General features: G+C 40.3%; 1 protein-coding gene across 2 annotated transcripts; it reads right to left on the bottom strand.

Moving 5' to 3' along the window:
• Window positions 1–1,781: 1,781 nt before the first annotated feature.
• On the bottom strand, window positions 1,782–23,048 carry NSUN3 (NOP2/Sun RNA methyltransferase 3; the record flags this gene model as incomplete). 2 transcript variants are annotated; one of them, XM_082484463.1, is made up of 6 exons in its annotated part: window positions 1,782–2,441; window positions 16,757–16,878; window positions 17,403–17,557; window positions 19,196–19,539; window positions 21,463–21,572; window positions 22,950–23,048. In XM_082484463.1, 6 exons carry the CDS (start codon window positions 23,046–23,048, stop codon window positions 2,180–2,182), a joined length of 1,092 nt encoding a protein of 363 aa, XP_082340589.1. In that variant the 3' UTR covers window positions 1,782–2,179. The 2 variants fall into 2 exon arrangements, with proteins under 2 accessions (XP_082340589.1, XP_082340590.1); XM_082484464.1 differs by lacking the exon at window positions 22,950–23,048 and adding an exon at window positions 21,793–21,818.
• Between the last annotated feature and the right edge of the window lie 437 nt (window positions 23,049–23,485).

The raw sequence follows: 23,485 nt of genomic DNA, 5'->3' as shown, positions 1-23,485 counted from the left end.
AAGAGAAAATGTTGCAGCCTTGTCCTGAAGGTGAGCAGAAGTCGTCTCAGGACACCAGAAGTATCTTAAGAGGTACCTGAATGGACATGAAACCTTTTCAGGAAGTGCCCTTGAGCAGAAGCTGCTTCCCCACATGTGCAAGTCTTGCCCTTTACCTCTACAGGCATGCCTCCCACCCTTTCTGCTTTTCCCTTCTCACCCCCTCCCTCCCTCCACACATGCTTACCAAATCCCCGTCACCAGCCACAACTGATTAGAACAGAACAAAACAAAACAAAAAATCCCAAAATCCCTGCACCACTCTGGACTAGCATTCACCTGCTACAAAGCAAAATAAATATCACTTATTAATTACCCTCATTTTTTCTTCCCTTTTTAGTGCATTTTTAGACTAGTTGAAAAGAAACTGCAGGAGATCAGCATAGGGTTATGCAGAACTCAGTGCAGCTTTTACATACATCAGGAGGCCTTGCTGCATAATTTAGGTCTAATGCAATGCAGTTCACGGGGACTCTCCCAGATGCTGAGATTCAGCGAAGTTCAGTTTTCAAGGATCCCTTTGTTCTTTTTGTGATTACCTAGCCCACGTTCTCCTCAACCATTCCGTTTAAGCACATATTTTAATTCCATCCCCGAGTAAGTTACATTCTTGGCTTTCCATTTCAATTTCCACAGGGCAAATAAAACTGATGGAAAGCATTTTGACAAGGGTATTGTTATTTCATCCAGTAGCCTGAGATGACTCCAAATCTGGATATTACATTTAATGTTTCCGGGACAGATGCTGTTAGGTCTTTTCATAGGAACACAATATCATCTGCATACATTAACTTCTGTGCCTCAAGTCGCACACGCTTTATATTCTCTTAAGTTTTCAGAGCCACTGCTGACAATTTAATACTACAGGGGCACCTCAATCATTTTTCATCACAAAGCAGGGGTAAGGATAACTGTGGAAGCCCATGCACCAAAGTGGCAGAGTATCTTATGCACTTATTTCCTTCAGCAAAATGCATAGCAGCAAGACACTATTCTGAGGGCAAACTTAGTCATGGAAGGCTGAAGAACCAAAGCTGCTCCTCATGATCAGCATCTGCTTTAAGCAACTAAGATTTTCTCCAGTTCAGGTGCTGGGCTTCTGAACGCTGCCCTCTCGCTGCTCTAGACAGCAGGGACAGGACCTTCTCAGCGGCCACAACGCTCAGAGTGGGGACAAACGTTGAGTGCTCCATGACCACGGCTGTACTGACGGAGAATTGCGACTGTGAATGCAGAGCCAAGGCTCATCAGGGTAACATAACATATCTTAACTTGGTGGACACGCCACTTTTCCAAATTGTCTGTTTTGCTCATCATGACTGTAATTATGTAACAAAACTCTCTGAACACTGTGCTATTATTGTGGTTATTAATCAGTCTACTTCTGTTTCAAATATGTGCTCTGGCCAATGCTGGATATATTGCATTATGTCACAAACTGAGCACCAAAGCTGAACACATCTAAATCTACTGTTTTAAGAACATTTCAATGTAATTTACTCTTTCAATTCATATTTTCATAAGATCAAAAATATATAAAAAAGAAAAAGCTGGTGTTAATATAGCTGCTGAACTTTGCAACTGTAAACAAAAGACAGTTTTTAACCAGTAAACAACGTAGCAAATATGAAACCTGTTTTGCCAGTGCTCGGAATAGTCAGTACTTAAGATGACAAACTCTGCATACAAATCAGTTCTTACAGGAAAACAGATTTCTATACGTGTTTGAGAGAGAATGCAGGATTTTCCATGACTTCAGACCATCGAAACCATTTATTTTAAAATGTAGTGTATTAAAAACAAATCAGTAATTAAAAAAAACAAAAACCAGTGCAAAACCCCACCACAGTAGACCTCCATTCAAGGATACAAATCCATTTAAGTGCATCACCTTAAAGACAATACAAAGCTCCCTTGACTTCATAAGGACTTCATTAGAAGTCCACATTAGAAGACACATTCAGTATTTTAAGCTAAACTAAGCGTCTAGCTTCCTTTTTATTATGCAGCTGCTGATACAAAACCACAATGCTCTAAATACAAGTTGCCTTGGACATGTTTGCATACACATACTATATTAGAAATAAATATTAATTTATCACATATCCCTTATAAAAAAAACTAACAAGCATCAGATGGACTACATTTTCTTTAACTTAGCTACGTACATTGGACCCCATGCTCTCCCTTTCTCTGGGAGAACCAGAAGTTCATGCTGTTGCGTACCACTGAGAAAAGTGAATTCCTGAGAAACAGCTTTAGCCATTTCACTTATGTCTACGGGCATAACATTACTGCAGGAGTTTAGAATGAGATTTATTACGTCGCTGTTTTCTGCCTTTGAGAGAGTGCATGTAGAATAGACCAGAGATCCACCAGGACGCAATGCTTTAATAGCAGACCTGCAAATAATAAAAAAAATAAATAAATCAACATAAGAAGCGACATACTGGGGGGGGGGGGGAGCAGGAACATGTAAAACTTCTAAATCTAGAGTTATAAATAGATATAAATACATATGAGAAAAATAACATAATAAAACTGTCTTAACAGTTTATAATTGACAGTTCAGGAAACTAGCTGCAACACATTTTGTTTTCTCATTTACTAATGTATTCTCAGTCAACTGAAGTGGTTTTTTTTTTATACAACAATGACAAGTAGAAAGCAGCATCCATTCCAAGCTGCAGAATATACTTCAAACATTTATATGTGCAACACAACTGTGAAAATGCTGTAAGTGTGCGTACAAAATGGGTTACACCACATCAAAAGTGCTAGTTAGATACTTAGCTAGCTGCTTGCATGAACAAATATCAGAATGTACAATAGCAGTAATAGCCTGAACTAATTACTGGGCTGTATTTTCATGAACATTTCTGCAACTTGTTTAGCAGGTTAGAGGACTCAGGGGTTTCACTGAGCTGCTACTTTTCAACCCAATTTCCTAAGGAAAAAAGACTTATTGGATCACATTGTCTGTTTATGTGCCCTTTCCTATTAATCTGTTGACAAATTTTGACTAAACAAAGGCAAAATAGTGCCTTAAGATTTCAAGTTTCCTGAAAGCTTCGTGACTACTGGTGGATGAACAGAACAGATGTTCTTTTTCACTTCCCCACTGAAACACAGTTTAAACAGATTGTTTACTTTACATTAAAGCAGATCTGCAAGGTCCTTTTTCAGACAGATAAAATATAACCTATAAGAGTATAAAAATGAGACAGGCAATCTATATTCACCCATTGCAAATTAAAAGAGTATGGAAAAATCCCCAAATCTTGCATCACAGAAGAGCATTCTTCAAATTTGGTGCCACCATGTAACTGAAAGACGAAGCTACACTAAAAGTTCATTTGCTATTAAAATGCTCTCTTAAGGTAATCCCTTTTAATCAAACGCTTTGGAGCCTTCGAGGACATAATGGCTTGAAGACTGAGTTGTAAACTAGTATTCAAACAGATCACCTCACTGCTTCTGGAAAAGGGATAGTACTGGGCTAAAGCAAATAAAATTAAAATACAGCAAGAGAATTGGAACAGGTGAATGCTGTTACTCAGTTTGTGAATATCAGAGAGACAACAAGGTAGGTGCTCAGGGGACTGCAAGTGTGTCACTGGGAATTTAGCAGGTGCACGAGGGCAGGGCAGATACTGGAAGCATGGACTCGTGGAGCACAATGACACGCAGTCATGCTGTATGGAAAGACACTGAATAATCTTAGATTGATAGATATTACTGACAATACTGCATTGACACAGGAAAAAAAAATCTACAGGAAAAAATAAAAAAAAAAACAAAAAGAAAAAAACCCCTTATCCTCAAACCACATTACATGAGCAGCCCCCAAATGCAGCGAGCATAATTCCAAGCCTAGATAAACTAACACAATGCCATTGAAACAGCAATTCCTCCAGAGACAAGCTGAGGACTCGCTAAGGGTGATATCTGAACAAAAACAGTTGAAAAAGGAAAGAAGAAAATACAAGGGAAAAAAGACAAGTCCTTTTAACAGGATTGGGCCTTTTCAGGAAAAGAGTCAATAAAGAAAAGCCTCATCACGAGCAGGATCAAAGCAGATTGCAGATCAAAGCTACTCTGAAAGTCCTGTCCGAAATAGTAAGGAAACACCAGGACAAATGACTGTTTCAAACAGAGATAATGCAGCTCTGTTCACCTTCCTAGGTGAAAACTCCTGCATGTTATAACCAATCTCTTTCTCTGGGGAGTGTACACATTATCTTGCTCACTTCTTCTATGAGTCTTGGTTATGTTTATCAGCAAGCCAATTACATATTTTACTGGAACCTATACCACTCCTATTTTAGTTAGCGTAAGAGAACAGAGCTTTCTCAACAGAGGATGCTCAAAGAAAAATCAGTGTTTAATACCTTTGTTCTATCAGTGGAGAGCGAGCAGATGGCTAGCCTATTTAGTCTAAGTGAGTAAGCAGTTCAAGTTCAGCCTGTTATAGGTAAAGAACAGGTTACAGAGTACTTACGTTGTTTGAATATTTTCAGTTTAACTGAGCCTAATGTACTTATTCTAGGATGCTTCCAAAATTAGCTAAAGCTATCACAAAACTGCAAGCTTATCTCAGACCTCTGAGTAGCTTTTTAGAGTCTGCAAAAATGTTTAAGAATGTTTTAGACACAGGTTGATATGGGACGACATTTACAACGCCACCTTGAGACAGTCAAACAGAGCAGGTGTCATCCTAACATGCCTTCCAGATCTTATTTTCTAAAATTCTGCAGTTACTAGAATGCATTTGAATTGCCCAGTTCGAGATATTCATCCTTCTTCCCCTCCATGTTCCAATACACATGTACTCCTTAGCAGGTTGCAAAAGCACCAGTACTGGACCCGAGGCCCTAAGCTGTTTCCACTGTCCCTCCAGCTACCCTCCTTGTTCACAGCTGTCCTGGCACAGCTCCAGCTGTGCAGACAGCAGCTGGGCTTATCCTGCTGCTCTCTGGCCTGTCAGAGCAACCACAGTGGAAGGTATGGAAGGTAACTAACATCAAGCAGAGCAGGAATGTACAACCTTCCCTTCTCATGAACAAAAAGCCAGCAAGAAAACTGCACACTGATTCCCCGTCTACTTGGCCCCATACCAGCTCTGGAAAACATAAAAGCTCTTTTTTTCCCCCATGTAATAGTTGCCAGCTTTCTAGCTTTCACATTAGAGCTCAAAGAAAACAAAGCTGAAGTCTAAATGGGCTCTCAAAGTTGAGCTGATCTTCACAGTATGATAAGAAACCATCTACTTTACTCATTGTCATAGAATTTCCCCCTCCAGCTACACCTTTTCTATGCATACAGAATACCAAGCCATGAGAGGGCAGCTAGTCGGCTTGGAAAGGTGAAAGCGTTTTTTGCATGACAATCAAGATGTACATTTAGCATACCTGATAAATTTACCCGTAGAAGCAGATAACGGCAACTGGTTTTCTACCTATAAGCCAGATACTACATGAACATTTAAACAGGTGAGAAAATATTTTTACTTTGAAAAAAGTAGAAAAGGTAAAAGGTAAAGGTAAATACCAAAAAAGTGGATATAGATACAGCTTACAGGGTTAAAACCCTGGATACTTGATAAGTGTCCTTTTCTTACTATATATAAAGTAACAACCATTCAAGTCAACACTTTCAAAGGCACTGTGCTCCTACAACTGAGTCACTGGGGCAGTGATTAAGCACAAAAAGCAACACAGGCTTCTGAACAAAATCCTGAAAATCTCACATCAAAACCCTCCTAACTCTAAGCCTCCTTAGCTTGGGAATCTTCACTGGCCCGTGACCCAAAGAGGTCAGGCTGCTCAGTGCAGTTATCTTTATTCGGAACCTAAGTCACGAATTAAAATATCTAAGAAGGATTACTTTATGCTGCAAGGTTAATCAATGTATCTATCCATCTTGTCAAGTTCAGCAACAGTTGTTTCAGTGGCTGTGTTCAAAGTCAACCGACCGCCATCCCTGATTAAGCCGTGCCTGGCTTTTGATAAACCTGCACTGAGCTGCAAAATTCAAAGTGAAGAAGTGCTGGGCTCAAAGTCACAGGGTGATACCGTGCTGGGCTAAGCAGATTCAGGGAGTTTGGTCCCCTAATCATCAGCATGACAGAGAATTCACTCATAAGAGAATTTGCGCAAATAAATTTAAGAAACCAGTCATCCTCTATAGTCAATGGAGGGAAACAAGTTTATCCAAGGGATAGGTCAGAGCTGGAGCCTAACTTACAGACATCTAGCAGAACCCACCACTGCTACTATGAACCCACCATCTAAGAATGTAAGATTCCTCTTACATTAGGCATCCTGATTATCCCCCAAATGCTTACTTAAAGCTCGACTCCTAGCTGAAGGGATTTGATGCCTGTTATACGGTACTTTGTTAGTTCCAGAAACGGGCTCCAAATCCAGACTGATTAAAAAGGATGCTAGGGCAGAAGACCCTAAAATATTTTTTCATATTCCGCTTATTATATTATATATACATTTTCTAAAAATAAAAAATATTAAAGGTAATTAAACTGCAGTTACTTTTCTCTTAGTGGTACAGATGACCTTCATGTTTATTAAAGAACTAAAACTTTTAGTTTAAGTATAGATTAAATATAGTTATACTCAATTCCATAATATTAAATTCAGGTATATACATTTGCCATAATGAATTCTACATGTTACAGGCAATAAGACTGCAAAGTTTCAAGCTTTATATGGAGAAACATAAGAATACACATTAAAAGCATAGGAAACCTTTTCTGGAGCCTCATGACTTGTTCACCTTTCCGTACAACCACTTCTCTTTTAGCAACAGGACAACCCCTTAGTACTTGCAATCAAGACCCTAAAGAAGCACTACCACTGTTGGCAGCTGACACGTAACTCAAGCTTTTACATTGGATGTTATCATACTACACCACTGCAGAAGTATGAGGTTACTGGTTTAGATAGTCAAGGCATAGCAAAAAAACCCTAAAATTGGTGAAAGCCATTAATATGCCCTACTAACCATGTAAGGCCTATATACAACATCTCCAAGGTTACTTCTTCCAGGAGATGATATACAACAGTACACAAAAAGTAATTACATTATAGAATTGCAAGTACTATTGCATATTTGTTACAACACACATGCTAAACTAAGAGAAAAAAAAAAAAAAGTCGTTTCTCTTCTGGGGTTCTGAACACAACTTTAGTACATATCAGCGTATGACAATTTAGGATACTCTAATGACGTCAAATAGTCCAAAATTTTAATGATATTTCCTAATCTTCAATAGCTTGGAATTACAATAGCAGGAAAACTGCAGGATAGAGCGAGATTCTACATCATTCTGTAGAAATGTGCCTGATGCTTCTCCACACTTGCTTTATACTACTGACATTACCACTTTATAGCCATCGAATCCACACTTAAATCTTCCCAGCACATAAGCACAAGACACATCTGTAATCCAAACAAAAGGGTGGTTGATGTCCAGTCCATCAGTCCATTCTGGAAGTATTCTAAAACAATTTAATACATGTAGATTGCTCTCCCCTCCCCCCCGGCAATGAGGTTTTACTAAAAAAAAAAAAAAAAAAAAAAAAAAAAAAAAGATTAGCAATACTTTATATTTTTGCAGGGTGTGTCTTTGGATACAGGTTTAATGGCACGTATTGTACTATGGAAGTCAGGGGTACACAAGATGCATTAGAATAATCTATCCTAACTGCTCGTATAACAGGAGTATTGGATAAGATTTTAAAAAGAAATTTATTATTTTAAAGCAGTTTTGTTTAGTTTATTTCTCAAGATTTACTTTAATTCCAACAATGGAGAAGATGCTAACAATAAACTGGGGAAAACAGAGCAGTATTATTATTTAATATCTCACAGAAAGAAGACCCCTCAAGAGCCACATGACAACTCTAAAACAAAAAACATTCTTACATGCAACTACAACATGGTTAGCAAGAACCTAAAAAGAGGATTTTTTCACACTAACAGAAAATGAAACATGATAGGCTGATATTTTGTTCATTCTAAAAGTCTTGGTGTCTCAAACAATTTTAAAAATAGGCAGACAATAAATATGTATTTCATAGTATAGCTAGTACCTGCATGTTCAGCCTAGTCCTCCTGTGCTTGGGTTTATGTTGCATGCCATTGGAAGGGCCAGTATTAATCATGTTAATCATTCAACCATTTTTAGTGTTAAAGTAAAAAGATTACATATATTCTAGGGCAAATTTAAAATAATACAACACTTCAACAGTGCCATCTTTTGGCAACTAGGATGTACTTCTGCTCAATATGCAAAATAATGTCTGATCAGAATAAACACTGCCAACCCTTTTACAAGCTATTCAAGACATAAAGCATCTCAAGATGCATTTGCTTTTATCCTCAATCCTATTCTTTTCATTGATTAAAGATATCACACATTTCCTTCTTCCTCTTACAACAGTCCAGATAAATTGTGGTCTTATGTCCTGCATGTTAAAGGTTTTGTGTTTGGTTTTTTTTTTTTCCCTCCATACTAAGTCAAAATGATAAGGAAATTCCTCCTGTATCAAAATACCAATTTTAATACTTTGTGATGGGTGGTGACAGATGTGCACAGGAGACAGCGACACTACTTCAAGTATTCTCTCCATACCCCAAGCATGTACTCCCTCTGCTCCTCTCTAAGTAAGCTTTGCTACTGTGGAGAGACACTGCAGTTCAGAATAACACAGTAGCAATGGGAGAAACATGAAGTGAACTGCTTTTTTTTCATCATTAGACTGAACTATAAATAAAAGTAGACACAGCCACCAAAAAAAAAAGCCCAAACCTGCAAACCCCCAAAACCCACCCTGTTCTGCTCTCGCCAAAATTTGTCCGAAAAAACACTGATAAATAACATTTCTATAGCAAACAATTTGAATTCTTCTAAAGCAAAGACTGAACCTTCAGTTTAACATTATTGTGCCTTCTCCTCTAATGCACGGTGACTTCCAAAATACTCATCCTGTTAACACAGGGCTATGAGATATCCTTCGCAACAGCAGAACCGCACTACCCTTGTAGTGGTAACAGATTGGGTCATTTCCCATTCTCAGATTTAAGAGCCACAAGTGCCAACACAACGTTCAAGAATTTTGCTTCCACTCTCAGCATTGCAGCTGCCTCGCGTGCCCACGTGCTGCGCTTCCGCACGCTCGGTATCACTAACAGCAAGGCTGTTTCTAGCTGGCGAGCCTCCAGCAGCCGGAGGTAGTCCATTTCTGCTGTGACAAACCTTCAATCCTTCCGTCGTTTTAGTCATCCCAGAATTACCTTCTTACTTTACACACTCTCAGAGGTCCATCCCTCTTCCCAGCCTAAACATTATTTGCAGGAAGAAAAACATATATAGCCCGAGCAGAACCGTCTAAGCTACACAAGGGAGAACGAAAGACCTCTGAAACCCTCTACAGACTTTGCCACACACCTTTAGAGTTAGCATTTTTCATTACAGCTTATGAACCATACATAGCAAGGACTGAAGGTGAAATTAAAGCAAAATTTGTGTCTGAATTTAAATCCATGATCCCAAAACAGCTACCTAGCTTCTGGGTGGCTTACTTGTTTATTCATGCATTTATTTATTAACTGAATAAACTTTGTGTTGCAACATATCATAAGGGACTTGATCCGTAAGTTATTTACAGGGCACTGCCAAAGGCTTAAGAAACCAGGCAGCACTTTAAAATCAGAAACTTTTTATTTTAACGTCTCTGATGGAAGACAAAATGGAGCCACAACAATGGCCACAGCACTCACTTTCTTCACTTTTGTGAAGAACTTCAAACCAACCAGGAGTCTAAAAAACTCAGTAAAATGACTCATACCTCCAGCAACATAACATACAGCGTTTCAGGGAATGGCACAGCTCAAACATGCCACCAGTCAACAGCTACCCAGCCATTTTCATCCAGAGGGGTAAGGACACAGTTTGCCCAGTAAGACACCCTGAACAGCATGGCCAATTTGGAGCCTGGGGCGATCAGTCCGTTCAAACTATTCAGCTTTTCCAAGATGGAAAGTACTTAAAGAAGGAATCATCCACACAACCCACAGAAGATTTGTTGGTCCAACAGTTGCAATTCTGAAAAATTCCCAGTGGAGCTAATTGGCTAGACAGTTATGGATAACAAGTGGATTAAATGGTCCACTACAGCAGAGCAAAGGGAAAAATTCCATGGAAAGAGCTTAAAAACAGTGTGATGAAGCAATCCTCAACGTGATTTTCTCCACTTTCCTATGTGCCTTTTTCCCTTTCTCCAGAGAAAATGGCATCCACTTTGCTTCTCTCCTCAGCTCACCTCTTCGCCTCCAGTACCATGGTTCAGAATTTCCTCCGGTCACTTCAGAACGCTCCCTAAACTTCACCCAGGGAGCTCCTGCGCAGGAGTCCAGCACACGCTCATACAGAAATCTGTTGGCACAAGGCAGTGATCGTACCTCTGGAGGCACACCCTTGTGCTTCTCCTTACCCCACGACATTCAGACTTGCCATGCTTTTAATGCCGGACACTAAAACTCAAGCAACTTCTATGACAGTAAATTTTTTTAAAGGCTCAAGACACTGGCTCTCCTTGCTGTTGCAATGAACATTAAAGGCTGATATTGTTTTCATCAGTAGCAAATGACAAACAAAACCGAATCACTTTGCCTGGATATGACAACTACCTAATTGTGAGTATTTTCATTTTTACTCCATCATTACATGTCTATGTGCCATAAAGGCTCTTGTCTTTGTGAAAGCAGAAATGTTACAGTGGTACCATATGCTGGTACCCAAACTATACAGTGGTATATTTATAAAAAACAATTTTTGCCTTCATTCTACAACAACAAAAAAACCCCACAATTCAGAACACACAATTCCTTTCCTAGGTACACGTGTAAAACTCTACATTTCAGTGAAAATACAGAGGTGACACTGAACGTGGGAGGAGGAATATCAGTATTTTTCCAGTAAATAACAGTATTTACTACACACTATGCGAAAGACTCTCTTTCAACAAATAAATCTATGACTATATGTATTCTATGAAACCACATCACTAATTTTCACATACCAGAGAAAACAGAGCAACTTGTAACTTAAGGTTTTTATATTTGTGTCCTACATTTTCAACAAAGTTTAACATTTATTCTCAGTGTAGGATATATTTTCAAAGATCTGGACTGGAGAAAATAAAGTGGGTCCAGTGGCATGTACGTTAGCCTTTAGAGACTTAGGTTGCCAATTCTACCTGATGACGTAAGGGAAAATGTCAATCTCACTTTAATTTCCACGTGTGCAGATTGGTAAATCACCATGCAAAGTCGCTGCATCATCAGCAGTCTCTGCTCTGGTGAAAACCGGGTGAAGCAGCAAGACAAACACAAATAAAAAGCTTTATGAAGCTGCTTGCACAACACCTGTTTACTTACATATGATATTAAGTAATGCTTTAAGTACCCTTTAGTTCAGAAAAATAGGTTCAGAATACTTGGGTTGAGGCTTTTTTATTTTTCCTTCCAAGTAAAACCATGTGCACAACCCTTCTACCTCCCAAACTATTCATTGAGAAAGGAAAAAAAAAAAACAACCCAAAACTTTTGGTAACCTTTTCGTGAAAATGATCAGCAATTTCAAGTACCATGTTATGATTGATATCCAAAGGAAAAAAGTTCTGTGTAGAACTGGAAACATTCATTTTATCTCAGTATCGCATAGAGTTTGTAAAAGGAGATATGTAAGTTACACAGAATCAGATATAGTTCCTTAAAAACCATAATTATAAGCAAAACAGGGATTGAAACATTTCATTAACTAGGATGTATAAAGCGTTTCCTGTTTTTATCCATGCAAGTTTAATACTTCATCATGAGTTTTGAAAAATTAGCATACAACTCAAAAGAGATAAACTAGGAAAATGAGCATTTTGCATGGCTTATTTCATAGAATCATGGAATGGTGTTGGTGGGAATGGACCTTAAAGATCACTGAATTCCAACCCCCCTGCCATAGGCAGGCACACCTCCCACTAGACCAGGTTGCTCTAAGCCCCATCCAGCCTGGCCATGAACACTTCCAGGGATGGGGCATCCACAACTTCCCTGGGCAACCTGTTCCCGTGTCTCACCACCGTCACACTAAAGAATTTCTTCCTAATACCTAATCTAAATCTACCCTCTTTCAGTTTAAAACCATTACCACTCATCATATCACTGCACTCCCTCCTCATCTTTCCCGTAGCCCCCCTTTAGGTACCGGAAGGCTGCTGTAAGGTGTCCCCAGAGCCTTCTCCAGGCCAAACAACCCCAATTCTCTCAGCCTGTCCTCATAGCAGAGGTGCTCCAGCCCTCTGATCATATTTGTGGGCCTCCTCTGGACACGCTCCAGCAGGTCCATGTCCTTCTTATGTTGAGGACCCAGAGGTGGACAAAGTACTCCAGGTGAGGTCTCACAAGAGTGGAGCAGAGGGGCAGAATCCTGGACCTGCTGGCCACGCTTCTTTTGATGCAGCCCAGGATACGGTTGGCTTTCTGGGCTGCAAGCGCACATTGCCAGCTCATGTTGAGCTTCTCATCAACTAACACCCCCAAGCCCTTCTCCTCAGGGCTGCTCTCAATCCTTTCTCCGCCCAGTCTGTATTTGTGCTTGGGATTGCCCTGACCCATGTGCAGGACCTTGCACTTGGCCTTGTTGAACTTCATGAGGTTCACATGGGCCCACATCTCAAGCCTGTCCAGGTCTCTCTGGATGGCATCCCTTCCCTCCAGCGTGTTGACCTCTCCACACAGCTTGGTGTTGTTGCCACCAGTAATCCAAAGCACAGAATGTTCAAGGTCCTTCAAACTTCTCATGCACCCTGAATTCCCCCAAATCTCTTAACTTTGTGTATGCATGTCTTCGGCACTCAAAACAGTCTCCCTTGTAGCTAACTACTAGGGAGAAAAAGGTGAAAAAGTCAAGTCAGCCAATATGTATCATTTAAAGTTAGTCTGAGCTCCTGTGGACCAGAACTGTATTAAACACCAATTAGAGCTATTTAATTACTGAGAGATGTTGTGTACAGAAGAGTTAGAGTAGTCTGAATGCCTTTGCCACGTTTTCTAAATTGTATCCTGTTGGATTTACTTTCAGCTGAACCCTAAAGCAGTTTCTTTCAGCTGCAGTAACTGGTCTAGGAATAATTACAACATCCGTAACAGTTTCCCCACTAACTTATTATGCACTCGAGCTTAACCCAAAATTTAATTTCTATCTGAAAACAGATAACATTGGTAAACTCACTTATGGGAACCGCTGCATTTTGTGCTAGCATTCAGTATCAGGAAATGAACATTCCTTCCTTACTTTGAAATTTATTTTCTGCATGAACACTCCAAATAATAACAAGATTTGCAGTGTGTTCTTGGATTATAGCACTCAGCAGGGATGCTTTGGTTTTGTTATTAACAATCATTACAATCTCAATTTTGTTCAAATCAGTGGTGCCCTCACTACTTATAAGATTTGCTGTTCAGCATTGATGACACTTATTTACATTTCAGATTTTATACAGGCTGGAGTAGGAAGATCGCTGCATCAGTTTCAATACTTCTTTCAGATCTTCATTCTCTAAAGCCTCTATGTACTTAATAAATTACACTATATTGCAAAAAATAGTTTTCCTTCCTTCATTTCCCCTCTGATGTTCCCAGCTTCCCCCCCCCCAAGTTGATCTGCTAAAATAAAACCAAAACCAAAACCAAACCAAAAGAAGAAAAAAGCACAAGACCAAACCCAGAAAAACAGATTACAAGTGAACCATTTCCTTAATTAAAAAAGTGGGAATCCCAAATTTTGGGCTGAGTACCACTTGATAGAAATGAAATAGAATTCCTCTTTGCATTTCATTCTTCTCATTTTTGTTTTACCCTTATACTTAATACTACTGTTAAACCAAAATATTGCTTGGTCCTTATACTTTAAGTTTCATCTTCAAATCACACAACATTTCTTACACTACTCTCAGCAAAATCGCTGGGATACAGCTTTATACTTGTTTTTGTTTTACAGATACAGGAACCAAGGTGAGAAATGCCCATGAGCATAAAGCATCAGGTAATCTGAAAAGATAAGACACAGGTAGCTTTGCATGAGCTGACTCACATAAAATGCAGTACAGCTGGATTAATGTAGGTTCAGCCTCTCTGAATATTACTGAAGTATCAGTAACGGGATTTAAACTCAATTTTTTTATTTATATTATGCAGTCTAGCCATAAAACAAAGGCTCTAATAGGTTAGCATTCCACAATCTTAGTTTTGCCAAATTTCCAATGCACTTGCATGAATCATTTAGCCTTTCCTGGTCTCATTTTATAATTTTGTTTTTACCTCTCACACAGGATCTGAGATGTCATTAGTATTGGAAGTTCATTCTAAAGTGATCAGATAAAAGAAACAATAAAAAAACAGTGGACAGCTACATCATTTACTAAGTATATGTTAAATACTGTAGCCGATAAAGCTTATAATCTCCAAAATTGATACCTAAGCATTTATTTCATACGCTCCAAAATATATTAAAAGACAAAAAAAATTTCCAGCGCACATAACAATAGATTGGTCAATTTACAGAACTACTCAGACCTACACTGAGCTACAAAATTGAAATTATCATCCTTTTACTGCAACTTACGAATCAAAAATACTTTGTCCTTACAAATCTAATTCTTATTGCTGTTGCTATAGTAAAGTATACTTTCAACAGAAGCAAAGTTCTCATCTTGATTTAGGAATAATTTAATTAAATCTGATTTGGACTGACAGGAACGTCTATATTTTTTTAAAAATAAGGTTCCTGCTGTCATGAGTTCGCCACTTCAGGATTACAATCTGGAGTGATTTATGTAAATTCTTAAAATTTTTCTGCATGATATATGCTTTCTTTTGGTAGGGGTTCACAAATTGGATTTCATATGTCAAATATTGAAAAGAGAGAACTGAAACAGGTCAGTGTTTTAAACGTGATTGATTTCTTCAAAGGAAATGGGTGACATGATGCATTACTGCAATAAGATACCCATATTTCTGTTATAAATCATAGGTTTCTGCTGGGCCTTTTTTCACGGGAAGTCATGCAAAACTATCTTCAACTGCTGCAATGGGAACTTTCCATAAAAACTTTCTTTTTCTTTTTTATAATATGTTATTTTTCCCTCAATTTGATTTGACAGATGGAGTTCAGACATGACTGTTACTTTGCAAAAAAACACTCAGGTCTAGAAGGTATTATTGGGAAGTCACTTTTTTTTTCCCCAGCAAGAAAAACAGCAAAGTTTGAAATGCAACACAAATGCTAGCCTATGGCCGGTGTCATTAAAAACTGTAATACATGACAACCTTGATTTGGATTATTGGGTGGATGTTCTTGAAAAAACAAACAATCCCCGCTCCCTCACCAAACCCCACATTCTTTTACTTTTTTACTCTATTAATTACAATCAGTAGTCTTTCTGTGCTACAAATAGTCAAATGGGTCTTAAATTCAAGCAGCATGTAAGAACGCGCGATAGTAGACTCAATCTCTTCATATAAACAGCCCAGAAAGCAAATTCTGCGGCAGCATTAACTAATGACCTAAGTGATGGTTGGTAACAGCTCAGTTATCAAAAGACTGTAATAAAGAACCATAAGGGATAATTTTGTGAAAGAACAAGAACAGCAGCAGCAAAAGGAGTTTGGGAAAGAGTGCCCAGCTTGGCAGGTTTATAGACTATTTTCACAGATAGTTAAAAAAAATATTAAAAATTGTATGCATGTTTTTGCTTCAGCTGAGGAATACACGTGAAACCACTGTAGCTGTGTCCACTTGTCCTGGTTTCAGCTGGCATAGCATTCATTTTCTTTCTAGTAGCTGTTGGGTTTGGTGTGAGGATGATACTGATAATCCATATTGTTTTAATTGTTGATAGGCGATACTTCACATTAGTCATAGACTTTTTCAGCCTCCCACAGAAGCTGAGAGGGAGCATAGACAGAACAAACTGGCCAACAGAATATTCCATGCCATAGATGTCATGATAAGTGTATAAATGGCGGTTGGCCAGGAACAGGAATATACGATCACTTGTCAGGATGTGCTGGGCAACCGATCACTGGGTGGTGAGAGTGGCTTGTGTTAAATCACTTTATTTTGTATATTCTTTTACCTTTGTTATTATTATAGTTCTTATTTCCTTTTCCATTATTGTTCCATTAAACTGTCTTTATTGCAACCCAAAAGTTTTTTCCCTTTCCCCTCCTTTCCTCCCTCTTCTCCCTACCCTACTGGGGAGTGGTGAGGAAAGTGAGCGAGCAGCTGCATGTTTCTAGTTGCTGACTGGGGTTAAACCACGACATCACTGAAAATATTTTGATATGGTAGCAGACTGTTCCGAGTCATCTGAAAATGGACATATATTTGAATAAGTGAGTTAACAGGACTGTACAGCAGTATGGTAGTGGAAGACCTAGGCCTCACTGCTTTATATTACCCCCTACAAATTTCCATATTCACATTAACCTAGATTAACTCTTTATTCTAAACAGCAATTGCACCAACATATTCTTCACATTCTTTTCACATGGTGAAACCTGATTTTAGTTACTGCCCCCATGTCATTCTTATTAATTACAAAAAGCTCCTTTAGTAGCTTTCCTTTGCACTCCTCACCTTAGCAGCTGGAATTGTAAAGAAGATAACTCCTTCCTTTGTATTAGCCTAAGTGTAGCTTGCTGAATATCAGAAGAGAATAGCCAACTTCTGTCATTTGAACAAGGAGCATCAACCAGTACCTATACAACAAATAAGAGCAAATAAGACAATTCACAATAAAGAAAAAATCACTTTATGAACACTGTATGCCAAAAACCTACTCGACTTACTTTTGCAATCACTTAAAACGCCTTTTTTATTCTCCCTTTTAGGGGCAGAAATTATCTAATATCATTTTGAAATGTTTTTATGGAGTTATTGGGGCAGGAAAAGATAAGAAATTACTGCTCCAAAACTTACCTCTACCTGAATAGCTCTCACTTGTTTCCTCCTTTCCTAATTACACATCATGTAAAGAACACAGCTACAAGGTCTTCAGAATTCACTACCAAGGATAACATCATCTAATACATGAATAAATGCACAACAGGCTTCATAAAGTGATTCCTGAGGCTCTGCAAATCACCTACATGATCTTGGTTCCCTTTGATAGGTCAAACATTTTTGCGGGGACCAGAAAAAAAAAGAAAATTAAAGAGAGCAGCATATGAAGAAAAAGAAGCATAACGCAGAAATATCATTTGCTAATAAGTAATAACATTACCTTGTCATATAATTCAGGTTTAAGATCTCCAATCTGTCTACCATCCAGTTCAGAGACTGTTATTAAGCTAATCAAAGGATCCGGGATGAAGGATTCTATTGTCTGTTTCAACCATCTTGACCTCAGATCATCATACTCATTACAGTGAAACTGACCTTAGAAAAATAAAAAAAAAAAGTAAACACCCTAAAATCTTTGTTTTTTCTGTTTTTTTTTTTTTTTTTACAGCTATGAGGAGTTACACCAATTTCAGAAGTACCAATCTTTTGCTATGACTGCCATAGAGTTTACACCTTATATGCATATGTTACTGCACATTTTATAACACTGATGAATTTCTATAAAGCCAAGTAAATTTCAACATGCTCCTACAGAGTAATCCATACATACTTACTAGCATATACCAACTGTAGCAATAGACTTCCATGGTAAAACAAACTTTAAACATGATCCATACCCAAAGACTAGTGCTAAGTGAGTGCCTTTCCAGGCTCCTTGACCCATTGTCTCAATGAAGTACATACCCCTTACTAATTAATAATTGCCTTTTAAATAAGTAAAACATCAATTTTGTGTATCCTGAGCCAAGCAGTCTAACCCCTTATTTATTTGAAATTTAAGCTAGAAATGTTTTAACAACAGCCTTTTGGTTGCACTTACGTTTAACAATGTAGCTGGAGTAGCTACCCCTGCAGAAGAAACACTGCTGTTGCTTACACCCAGACCAGCAAAACAGCATGCTATTTTTTCCTTAGTCCTGTCTTCTAATTTAATAAAATTTCTATTTTCACATCTCCACAGGTTGTCCAACACCATGCTTGCCACACACAATACAGTACATCTTAGCATTCACTGAGGTATATTAAGAATCAACTTTCTTACATCTTAAACAATTTGGTATGTTCAGAAGCAGCCATGTTATAAAAGTGGGTTTTTTCCAAACCTTTTGAAAGGGCAACCCACATTTAATTTACCTCAGTGGCATCACCTCATTCCTCTAGAAAAGGAAGGGAGAACCAGCTATAATCAAGAGGTGCGGGTGGTTATAGTAACAGTCTCATCAGTAAGAACATAAGGTGCTGTGAACATTCTGAGACAATTACCCCCTAAGCTAACATATAAACTTGGAAACAGCAATCACAGATTGCTTTAACTCCGTGGCCTGGAAGAGCTGAGCTGCTGCTTGCTGTTTCGTTTTAAACGCTGTGATTATCATAGCGCCCTCCGGCAACATCAAGGTGGATTGAGACACGGAGCTTATTAAACACTGATACAGACCAATTCCTCATCATTTCAGCTTTCTCCCTCTGCCTAGATCTTGCACGCATAATTTGTTATGTTCCGTTTTACACCAGTACACTTAAATTTACTTATACTATTTGCATAGCACTGGCCAGAGAGGTAGCAGAGAAAAGAAAAAAAGAAAGAAAAAGGTACAAGTGTTCTAAGATTGCAGGTTACTTACCTCCCTGTGCCAAGAAATCTACACGATTTTAAGTAACTTCCTGAGAAATAACAATAAGGGAACCAGTGGAGGAATTAAAACTTAGAGCTACTCCACTTTTGTCTGTCAGCCTGCAGTAACCTATATTTAAATAACTACTGCATTTTTTATCCTCCTTTAGGGAAACTGACTTCATGAAAATCTTACTAACCAGCATGGAACTACCTGGAATATCAATTGTTTGGGTTTTTTTGCCCCAAATCTAAACCTTGTACAGAAAACAGGCACAACTGAAATAGCCCAGGCACAGAGACAGGGATCAGCTTCTAAAAGCACCTCGATACATTACCTGGATAGGCACACTGCAGCACAGCTACTGATTTACCCCCTGGTGCAGCACAGAGATCCAAAACATCTTCCCCATCTTTCACTTCTAACGCCAGCACTGGCAACAGCGAAGCAGCATTCAGCAGATAATACTCTTTCAGTTTCCCGGCCCGGTGTTTTTGTGCAGGGAATCTCCCAGGAGTTCTCCTAATGTAACACTTCAATGATTCCGGAAGATAGGGCAAAGGTCCTTGAAAGGCAGGATGATATCCCTTCACACGCAAGATGTTCTCCAGTTCAGTGGACTGGCTGAACTTGTTAAGCAGGACAGCGTACTGCCAGCACAATGGGTATGTGAGTACATCTCTAGGTGGAAAAAAGAAAAAGCTATTTAATAACTTGGCAAATAAAATGAGCTTTCCATAGCGTAGGAAGTCTTTTCTTACATGAGGGTAGCAATCTCACCATTGGATGATTCTGGTACAATCAAAAAGGAATCATTTTGACTAGATAAAATTAAGAAAAGTATGCAGGAAAAGAATTTTAATAGGAAATTCTAATTATTCCATTTAAAACACTTCTGAAACAAGATGTTCTCTATTTTTCCTAATTTTTTAATAAATGACTGTAGAAGTTATAAATTATGAAATCTAATGCTCTTTCTGACTATACAGTACTTCCCTAGGGACAAAGAATGACTGCAATACTACTTGTAAATATCCCAACAAAAAGAATCACATTGGCTTTGCAATCATTATTCCAGCTGACACTAAAATGCAGTTTTTACAAGTGTTCTTTTCTAAATTTCCTTTTATGTTCTGCAACCAATAGATACTCCTGGAAGACAGTAAAAAAGCAGCACTTATTTTGTAGGAACACACTTGTTTGCATTTCAGGTCACTTTTTCAGACTTTTCGCCCATTTTCTATTTGAATTTCTCTCAGTATTTTTTCATTTAGCCTCAAGAAATACTCCTCAGGAATATTCACCACATAAAAGAGATATACGCCAAGAGACATTGATCCAATCTAACAAAGTTTTTAAGTTGATTCACTTAAACTAATGCTATAAATCTGTGCTTTAAAAAAAAAAAAAACAACCAAAACCAAACCAAACCCAAACAACAATGGAGACACTTATTATAATCTACTTTTTAATCCAAACAGGCTAAACCAAAGAGGGCCCTCAGTGAAATCACATGGTAAGATGCCTTTCCCTTCAAAGTAACATGGTAATGATCATGGGAGCACTCCTTATGCACTTCAGGTCAAAGTCAACTGCTTTTGTTCAAATTCCTGTTGAAAAGTGTATAAGCTAAGCAGTGAACTTTTCCAGAAGAAATCTTCTGATGGCTTTCCTACAAGCAACAACCACCAGCTAGCAGGAAAGGGAAGATGGCTTCTCTCAGTACCACAGCCAGATCTTTAGCAGCTGTGTGATCAAGGCCCAGATTAAGTGATAGCCTTTTCTGTACATATCGTTAATATTCAATTTCTTCTAATGAAAGAAATCAGCAGATGTACTTCTCTCCTAACACCTTTGTCCTAGTGTCTCAGCATACTATAAAGTTGTAGAAAAAAACCCTAACAGCACCTGTTAAGTATAAAGGGATGATTTTTAGACCATGTTTTTACAAAATAGTTGAAAACAGAAGATAGCAGTCTATTTGCAGTTGTCGTGGTTTGGCCTCAGCCAGCAACAGAGAACCAGGCAGCCGCTCGCTCGACTCCCACAGCCGTGGGAAAAATCAGCAGAAAAGGGCAAAACTCGTGGGTTGAAATATTATAATTTAACAGAACAGACAAAGGGAAGAAGAAAGAAAAGAAAGAAAGAAAAACAATAACACCGGTAAAGGAATAGAAGAACGCGATTACAGTACCGCCGCGCAGGGCACCGACCGGACCCGCACCGCCGCAGCCCGCCCCCGAGGGCAACTGACTCCCGCTCCCCGGCTCGCGCCTCTTATAGCGGGGCATGGGTCACGTGGTATGGAACACGTGCCTCCCCTGCCGGCTGCTTGGGGAAATTAACCCCATCCTTGCCGGAACCAGGACAGCAGTGCATATGCATACAAGAGAATAGAAACATCATCACGTCCAAAAGAATCATGTCAAGGAAAAAAATAAAAAATTCTAAGTTTTAGTCTTCTGTTATTTCATACTTTTATGCTAGTTCTAAAGTGAAAATAAACTGAAACAGTTATTACAGTCCATGAGTCTCTTCAAATTTATTTTATGAAGCACTTAAAAAAAAAAATAACAGAACCTCTCCCATCTCCCCAAAACAGACCTGACACTGATCCATGTATCTCCCAGTTCCGTTGTGTACTGCTTCTCAAAATGATCCAGAACTACTTGACAAATCTGCTTTTGAAGTTTCCCTGTTGTTTTATTTTCCAGCTTCAGAGAAAGGAAGAAAAAAGAAAAGTCATGAAAACAAACAAATGAAACCCTCCCTAGTTCCCACTAGAATTATTAAAAGAACTTTTTATCAACTTAAATCAACTTAGCATCAGTGATATTAGGATGCTCAAATATCAAGGTCACATTACACATGTGATTAAGACGTAACAGAAATTTCAGAGAACAAGTTAAGCTAGCACACTCTGTTCTTCCCTACCTGTGAAGAGGTCATTCAAATCTTGTTGATAATACTCCTTCTCCGTATCCACTATGCTAATAATACAGTGGTTCCTGGGACTCTTGATATACCAGGAGCAGAATACGCAAAGCATGATTATGATCACGCACTGTGATCACCTCTGCCAAGAGGTACCCACGTGCTTAACTAAAGGAAAGAAATTAATTTGAATCACTGCGGAAATCAGCTGGATTCGAGCTGCAAAGCACCGCAGTAACTACTTTATTCCAGGAGTAAGAAAAATAACATAAAATAAATCGGCTATACTTTCTGGTTCTTTTAACCTATGAAAATTTTATATTTTATTGGTCGGGGGAAGAACTTTTGTCTTCTAAGCAAACTTGTGCTATTCTGAAGGAAACCCCCCAGGGAGACACTAAGTGTTGCTGTCCGTCCGTCCGTCCGTCCGTCCGTCCCCCTCCCCTCCCCTTCCCGGGAGGGGGATCTGCCCGGCCCCCGGCCGAGCACCGCCCCCCGCCGAGCGGAAACAACCGGCGGAGAGCAGAACCTGCTCGGCTCCCAGTTACTTCTGTCGTCTCTTAATTTCTTAATTAAACCTCACAGCGCGCTTGCGGCTCCCGTTTTCCTCTCTCTAACGTGAAGCCACCCGCGTACGGGAGGGCGGCGCTGCCCCACGGCGGAGGCGGGGAGGAGGGGGGCACCGCGCTACCACAGCCGCACACCGCCGGGGGCAGCGCTGCCGGCGACAGTGGGTTCGAGGAGCTCTCCGTACGGAGTACGAACACCCGAGACACACAGGCCCATTTCCAGAAGGGACGCGGGGATTACAAACGAGGTCCGACCGCTGCCGAGCGGGACGCCGGCGCCGGTCGCCAGGCGGTGTCGGGGTTCCTTCTGCAACTACAAACGCCCCCAGGAGCGTTAAACCACCCCAAACCGCCAACGCCGCCGTTTCAAACTCAGAACCTTCCCTCCACAACGCACAGAGGGGCCCCTCCGGCGCTGCCCGCCACCCCCCCGCAGCCGCCGGCGGCCGGGCCTACTCCCATACCGCTCTACGGGCCCCAGCCCGCCCGAGGGAGGCGCAGGAAGGGGCCGAGCGCCCCTCCCGCCGCGCTTCCGGCTACCCAGGCCCAGCCGCGCCGCTCCCCCTCCCTTCCCTGCCGCCGCCTCACCTGCCCCGCAGCCCGGGCGACCGCTCGCCGCGGCACCAGGGCGGCCCCGGCCCGGCGGGGGGTCGGCAGCAGCCGGACCGCCGTGCACGGCAGCCGCATGGCCGGAGCGGGGCGGGCTGGGGGGGGGGGGGGGCGCCCCCCGGCGGTCATGGGGAGGCAGCTCCGCCCGTCCGGCCCCACCACCGCCCCCCCTCCCCCTTGTGTCCCGTCGCTCCCAGGAGGTGCCGGCGTGGGTTTGAGGGTTTTTTGTTTGCTTGTTTCATTGATTTTTTTGGTTGATCGTGGTTTTCTTTTTATTTACCGTGGGAAGCTGCACTGTCCTCCAGTCCCCTCCGCCTTTCCAGGAGGTGAACCGGGATTAGGCAGTGACCGGACCCTCCATTAATGAGCTTAACTGGTCCCCAGCCCGGACCAGCTCCAGCTGCTGCTGCCACCCGCGCCACCTCCCTCAGGCCTCTGCTAATGACTTTTCACCAGACCTTGGCTCCTGGCTGGCCCAGCCTCACCCCGACTTGGCGGCTGCTATTCAGCTGCTC

This window comes from Vanellus vanellus (genome assembly GCF_965231255.1).
Source record: "Vanellus vanellus genome assembly, chromosome: 1".
Taxonomy (NCBI): Eukaryota; Metazoa; Chordata; class Aves; order Charadriiformes; family Charadriidae; genus Vanellus; species Vanellus vanellus.
This window is presented reverse-complemented; position numbering and strand designations above follow the sequence as displayed.